The sequence below is a fragment of the Vitis vinifera genome, chromosome 13, assembly GCF_030704535.1.
Source record: "Vitis vinifera cultivar Pinot Noir 40024 chromosome 13, ASM3070453v1".
Lineage (NCBI taxonomy): Eukaryota > Viridiplantae > Streptophyta > Magnoliopsida > Vitales > Vitaceae > Vitis > Vitis vinifera.
Genome location: NC_081817.1, coordinates 21,144,558 through 21,151,981, shown reverse-complemented (window position 1 = coordinate 21,151,981; position 7,424 = coordinate 21,144,558). Strand labels below are relative to the sequence as shown.

The following is a 7,424-nucleotide window of genomic DNA, read 5'->3' as shown; positions in this document are numbered from 1 at the left end:
ATCTAATTTCGAAGTTTATTCAACATCTCACTATAGAGAATCAATTGAACTTCAGAATCCTATATAAATAACAAAAAGACAGTATGTGCTTAAGTCTGTGATCTTGTATCCATCGTATTCAGTCTCCCCATGAACTGGTGTCCATAATCTAACAAGGTGAAAGATATAGTCTTTCAAGATTATCTCTATTATCCTTGAGTTACAAATCCTCCTATTGCATGTTCAACTAACATGTCTTAATTGTCTAAGAACTAACGTTAAGTTCCACTTAAGGAACTACTATGATCATAGTTTACATGAACATGCCTCCTTAGGATCACCTAAGGGGGACACTTTATCGTAATTCCATAAGATATCATGATGTCTCTATTAAGAATATCTATTGTTACTGACTTTCATCAATAATGACATAATCCATATATAGGGAATATATGATTAGCTTACGATCTCACTTGTACGTCAAAACCACTTCAACACAAGGCTCAATATTCTCTTAAGGTTGAGAGACAACGTAATGAAGTCATGAGTACTTGGTAGCCTTAAATCATGACTCATTGAAGGTCCTGGTCAATGTATAACCACACATATTAGTGCACTCACCATGGAAAACTCATCCTAATGGCCAAAACTAACCATCTCTCCAATTATGAGGTGGTACATTATAACTTATAATGAGTGGCCTAAACCTAAGAATCGAGTTTGAACAAGTCATTTATTTGCAAGGAACCTGTGACTTAGATCTTCTATACAACTTCTAATGCACCTAAGTCACATACAATGCAAAAGACATAGGTTAGAGCGCTTACAAGGTATAATACATGTAAATAGAATAGATGAAACTGAACTTGAATTTTATTAAATAAACAATAAAAATCCAAAATTTAATTACACCATGTTATGCTCTTAAGGGATTTATTCTAGCAAAAACATGAACTAATATTATAACATCTTTATATCCTAGTCCCACTTAGACAACTCTTTAAATTGAAATTTACAAACTTTCTAAAAATAAGAATCTAGGAAAATGGAATCTAAATCATGTGGAACTTAGGCTAGTAAGGTTGTTGATGAGTCTAGATACCTTAAAAATTAACAACTAAGTCAAATCATTACTAAAACCAATTAAGCTTTAAATTAGATTGGTATCATATTTGCCCAAAATAAGGGCTTAAAATAAAGCATGTTGAAATACCACTATTTTTTTTCTCACTAAATAAGAAAGTTTTAAAATTATGAAACTCTCAAGATAGTCTAATAAATTATAAAAATGATTTGGAAGCCCATAAGAAACTCAAATATAGAGTACCATAATTTCACATATCCTAAATTTTTTCAACACATAATGTTGAAAATCTTCTATCATCTACCATATTTTTTTCTTATGCAAACATATTTCAAACCAAGTGGAATTGGATTCTTTGGTTTTATTTTTGAATTTAATAATGTACAAAAATACCTATTGGTTAACAGTCTTAGCCAAGGCATCCCGTAATTTCAAGAAACACAATGGTTCAAAACTAAGTTGAATCACCTTATTTTTCATCAATTTATCTAGAATTTTTACACAAGAGTATCGCAGTCCAAATGTAATGAAACCTAGATGATTAGACTCACTATTGAGTCAATTATTTTACAAAATTAATAGAAGTCCTATTATCCTTCCAAAAAAATCTCAAAATTTTAAGAAATGTGATTGGTTCACAACTTGACTAGAATTTTCTTCTAAGGCTAACACTGTTCAAATATAACTAAGCTTAAGTAGTTAGATTCATTATTGAGTATAATATTTTATAAAAATAATTTGGTAAGAATACCCAAGACATGGTATTCCTCTTCCATAAGATTGTTTCTTTTATCCATAAATTAAAGTTATCTCCATCAATCCAACTCAAATATGTTAATTGGATTAGAAATGATTAAGCTTTGAATAAGTTTTTCAAGGTTGCAATAATTTGAGTTTTTACCCACTGTGGGTTGAAAAGGTATTGCCAATCCCCTTTAGTAGCATCACCAAAGGAGTTCATTCTCATACACTTTTAACAACTAACTCAATATATTGCATTCAACGTGATTATGCTTTGAATGGGTTTATCCAATATTGCAATAATTTAGGTTTCCTATTGTGGGTTGAAAAGGCATAACAAATCCCTATAAGCAGCATTGCCATAGGAGTTCATTCCTATACCGTTTCAACAAATATATATGGACTAAGACTTAGAACCTAATATTTTCCTTCATTTTCTAAGCTACCAAACAACCCATAACCTAAAAAAAATAATGTTCTAACTCTTGCATTATGATCTTGTTTTAAGTAATGAGAAGACTCACAACTAGACACATGTATTTGACATTAAAAATTATTTCTATACTAACTAATTAACATTTTCGTTCATTTTCTCAACAATCAAACAATATGAAAAGTAAAGGAAAACTAATTAAAAATACTCAAGACTTAAACACATATGTAACAACCTAACTCTAGCAATATTTTCCCAAAGAATGAGGCAATGAAAATAAGGAAGAGTAAAAAGAAAAGTAGCACTAGTAGTAGTAGGGAGGAATGAAGAGAAATAGGTTTTCTTTAAAATTTCCTTCTTTTAAACTCGCTCTCTCTTGAAGAAGAAGAAAATGAAGAAAATAGGTTTTCTTTAGAATTTTCCTCTTTAAGCCTTAGGGAAAAATGAAGAGAAATAAGTTTTCTTTAGAATTTCCCTCTTTTAAACTCTCTCTTCAATTATGAGTGGACTTAGATGTCTTTTCTTAAATTAAAAAGTGACAAATGCCCCTAACACCCACCCCCTCCCTCTAAAATTTTAGATAGATCACATTTGTCATGTATTGCGGAATTTTTTTTTAATGTCTTTATGTGTGACATTTGACATTTCCTAGATATGACATGTGGCACTTTCAGCACACATTGAAGCGACTAATAACTTAAGTTAATGTTAATCTTTCCCAACTTATTTATGTGATCTTAAGGTTATTTAATTTTATTTATAGCTCATGAAAATTAAGTTTATTAAAATGCCATAAGGCATTATTTTAATACTTAATTTGTCTAGAATTGCATAGTAGCTGAATTTCTCTACACTATGTAGCACAATAATTTTAGATCATTGTTAGAGTTATTTCAACATAGATGAAGAACTATCCATTCTCTTTATTATTTATGAATCATTAATAGTTAACTTGATGATGTCATTCATCAAATTCCTACTTATTTAACTTTCTTAGTACCTGCTTTTCACAAAATTGAGAAAGAACCTTTGTTTAGATGAATTGAATGATTAATTACCATGGATCACTCAAGTGCTTACTATATCAGTGACTCTCTTTTATGGTCAAAACTTTAGCTTTGGAATCGAAGATGAGGTTTTCTTGAAACCTCAGTCTTGATAATGATAAACTTTAAGGTCAAGTTGTCTTGATAAGAATCCTTCTATCATTCATGGGAGCCTTCTTATCATTTTTACTTTTTATTTTCCAAAAAATGAGCAATCATTTACTAATTTTATCATGTTTTTATGTAGCCTTGCTCTGAAACCTCCCAACATCTTAAGAACAAAGCAAACTTAAATTTTCTGAATTAGAAGTCTTGAAATAGAAATGTCTCACTTCTCATCAATATGCAAGCTTTGGTACAAATTTATCTGGGTTAAAAATGGGAAACAAACACTAGACCAAAGAAATTAAAGAAGAATACAATAAGCTCAAAAGTCACTGTTTTATATACTTAATTAACCCTCCAAATATAACTGAGATACTAACATCACTTCAACTACGTACCTAAAAGTTCAAATTTGCCTCCACTATTTGTACTAAATTTACATTTCCCTCCTATTATAAGACCTTAAATTATATGAATCCATCAGGGCTACAAGAATTTCCCATGACTCGAGATCAAATTTGGTTATCAATATTATTCAGAACTAAAACTGGGAACCTTTTGTTATTGTCTATGTACGGGAATGGGCTCAATGAGTAGTGACAACACTCTATCCTTAGTTTCACCATCTTCAATACCATGTCCATCTCCATGCTGATACATGCACTGGGCCATCCTAGCAAAATTCGTTGCAATTCTAATAAAAGTTTCAGGTAATGGAGACTCTACAGCTCCATCTTCATTTAGCTTCTTCCATGTCCCTTCAATCAAATAGCTTATGTGTTTACGGGCGTCTTCTTCAGAAGCACCAGTTTCATACATGTAACACTGGATTGACTTGGGAACATCTCCTCTTTTCAACTCATCCTAAGACAAGGATAAAAAGACCATTATAATGTGTCTATGAACAGAAATTACAGAAATATACATTTATCAGGACTCGTAAGGAGATTGTGAGAGAGAGTAGCATACAGACCAGTGATGTTCCCAGATCATCTGAAAGCCTTGAAATCATTGATGACCAGCGGATAATATTGTGATATCTCTCTAAGGATTGCAAGGCCTCCTTGGTGATTGGATTTGTGACAAAAAAATAAGCGTGGACTAGTACTACAGGACCTGACATCGAAATCCATGCATTGCTAATGTATTCTTGTAGGGTTGGTTTATATCCACTGTAGTACCACTTTGCCTCCAGTAAGAAAGATTTACATAAGTCTGACCACTGAAGGATTAATCATAATAACATGAGTTAAGAGTACCACATGCATGTAAACAGCATATAATGGAATGAGTTCAGAGTTGCAGATAATACCACTTTTCTAAGATAGGAAATTATCTGTAAACCATGTTCCTTGAGAGCATCATAAGCCATTTCATTAGTGGAGTTGTAGAGAGCAAGGAAGCACAACTTCATGTATTCTGGAAGTGGATCCATTGCATTGATATCCCACCTAAATATGTAAAGAAGATATTTGAATTTTTAGAGCAGCTGACTAAATCAGAAGCATATGATGCATAGAGGATATGGGAAGACAGACAAACAGTAACCTGTCAACAGCATCTGTAAAAAGCTCAAGTTCATCCAATGTACCATAAACGTCGTAAACATCATCAATTATTGTTATGAATGTGCCAACCTTCGTGAGCATTCTCCTACAATATCCATACTGAGGCTCGAATATCACTCCCACAGTCCATAGGAAATTCTCCATCAGCCTGTCCCTAGCAAATTTCAACTTTTCTCCCAGGCGTGTACTCCTCCACCAGCTTTATAGGAGCCCAGAGAGACAATAAAAATATTCTAAGAGTATGATATAGAGTTTTTGGCTGGATCTCAAAACATTAAGAATGTTGATGAACTAATTACCTAGACATGTGTTTTAGATCCTCCTGGTGTGTGGCTTGTACCATATTGAAGTCCAATTTAGCAAACTCCAGCAAGATAGGATTCATGTCCTGTCTTTTCTCGTATATGTCTATGAACCACCTTGCCTCTAACCTTGGCATTCTCCAATGCAATGGAAGCTCTAAGGCATGGTTCACCTCAATGGCAAGATTTTGATCTATGTTGTGCTCAAGGCCCTTTCCAAGATGTCTGTGTGCGAAATCTCTGGCCTGCTCCAAGGTACTTTCTCCTTGTACACAAAGGTATGAAGCTTCGTACAAGCAGAGCACTCCCTTCATATCTTCACACAGGCATGCCTTAAAGATCCCTGTTTCGTCCTTGAATCTACTAAAAACATCTGCATTAATAAGAGTGCTTTCTAGTTAAGTACCTAATTTTATTTGGGATAAAGTCATAGCTTACACATCTGCAAAAAGCATTATAAGAGCTTCCAAAAGAAAAAGGGATAAACAAATAAGAGACCAATATTTGTATTGTTGCCTATAGTTCATTTAAATTTAAGTTCTTAACTTATTTAAAACAAACAAAATGAATAAGTGAATCCTACACAGCCACACCTTCAGGCACATCATAGCCATGCTGCCTTAACAGTCTAAATTCAAGAGCTGTTGCGTATAAATCATCTTTCTTCCACTCTTCGTGCTGATTGTACTGGTTGTATATGCTGTCCAATATTCTCTTTATTGCATCCTTGAAGTGATAATATAGTCCAAGCCTTTGCAAAACATCGATTAGCTCCAGCTGATCCAAAGGCTTCTTCACTTTCCCAAGCATTGGCTTCACATCTCTCTTTAGCTTATCAAGTCTTCTGGTGTATATTTCTCCCTGCATACATAACCATGTATTTGTTAGTAGCACCAAGTGGAACATTAATAACTAGAATTAACCTGTTAGCAATATTCATGATATATAAACCTACCACATAATCACTTCTCAGTGACTGCACATAATCATAGTCCCAAATGGGAGGATGGTAGTTTGCAGTACGCCGAACAATGATTTCCTCGCAAGTGCTGTTGCCAATCATGGATTGGTTTCCTGGAGGAGAAGCCTTGCAACTGCTGGATCTTCTCATAATTGGAAGTCTTGTGTGAGTGATCAGAATAGGAATTGAAGCAAGCATGGAAAGAGCCGTGGAGATATGTTAGTATTTATAAGCATCTACAAAGGTTTCAAGCAACGCTTCCAAACCTAACTTTATAAATGATTTTCAAATTGTTCATTTCAAAAGATTTGAAACCACCTCGAATACTTTTACTATTTTGGCAATATGAGAATAGGACTTGGATCAAGTAAATCTAAAAAAGGGGTTTTGGAATAAATTTGTAACAAAGTTGTTTTAATTTAGACTGTAGAGGCCTATAAAAACATTTTTGGCCAGTATTGAATTGACTTTGCTGAGACAGTTGAGAAGGTTGGTGTTGCACAGTTCTAGGGGGGATCATTGGATATTGAGCCTTTAACATTTTTAATTAAATAATGTTAAATACTTTATAGGCCTTTAACAATAAAAAGAGACTAAACAAGGGAAAAGGAAACCTTTGCATCCAAGCAAAATGTTAAATACTTTGTTTATCTTAGTTAAAAAACTTAAATAAAAAACTTTGTAATAAAAAGAATTGGTATCAAAGCATGATTCTTCTATACTATACCACATGGTGACACCAATAATTTGTTTTCTTGTATATATAATAAGATAAATCGGTTAACAAAAGGAACGTAACCAAAGAAATTTAAATAAGTTTGGATTGCATATATATCAAAAGTATAATAACTTTGCAACTTTTTTTTAGTTGGTCAATTATTATTTTGATAAGAATTTTTATATAAGTTTATGATTTAATAAATAAAACAGTTCATTAAGAAAATTAATTAAATATATTACATCTAACATTTGGAAAAATTAATATTTATCTTTATTTTTTAATTTTGTAGGAAGGAGAATGAAAAATTGTAGATTTGTGTAACTTAATTAGTACGCTAAAAATGAATTTCAATTTGATTAATGATGAAGAAAATATAACACAATTGAAGGTCTCATTACCTTGAAACATTCTTCATTTATTTTATGTGAATATAATCATGTAAAGAAAAATATCATGTGAAATAATAATATTGTTTTTTATATCC

The 7,424-nt window shown here is 32.4% G+C and overlaps 1 protein-coding gene across 1 annotated transcript; it reads right to left on the bottom strand.

Moving 5' to 3' along the window:
* Positions 1-3,586: 3,586 nt before the first annotated feature.
* Positions 3,587-6,436, bottom strand: LOC104877876 ((-)-alpha-terpineol synthase). Its single transcript, XM_059742240.1, has 7 exons — positions 6,214-6,436; positions 5,852-6,119; positions 5,256-5,631; positions 4,937-5,155; positions 4,701-4,839; positions 4,362-4,610; positions 3,587-4,252 (listed from the first exon to the last, which is right to left on the bottom strand). Exons 1-7 carry the CDS (start codon positions 6,415-6,417, stop codon positions 3,950-3,952), a joined length of 1,758 nt encoding a protein of 585 aa, XP_059598223.1. The 5' UTR covers positions 6,418-6,436; the 3' UTR covers positions 3,587-3,949.
* Positions 6,437-7,424: the final 988 nt, after the last annotated feature.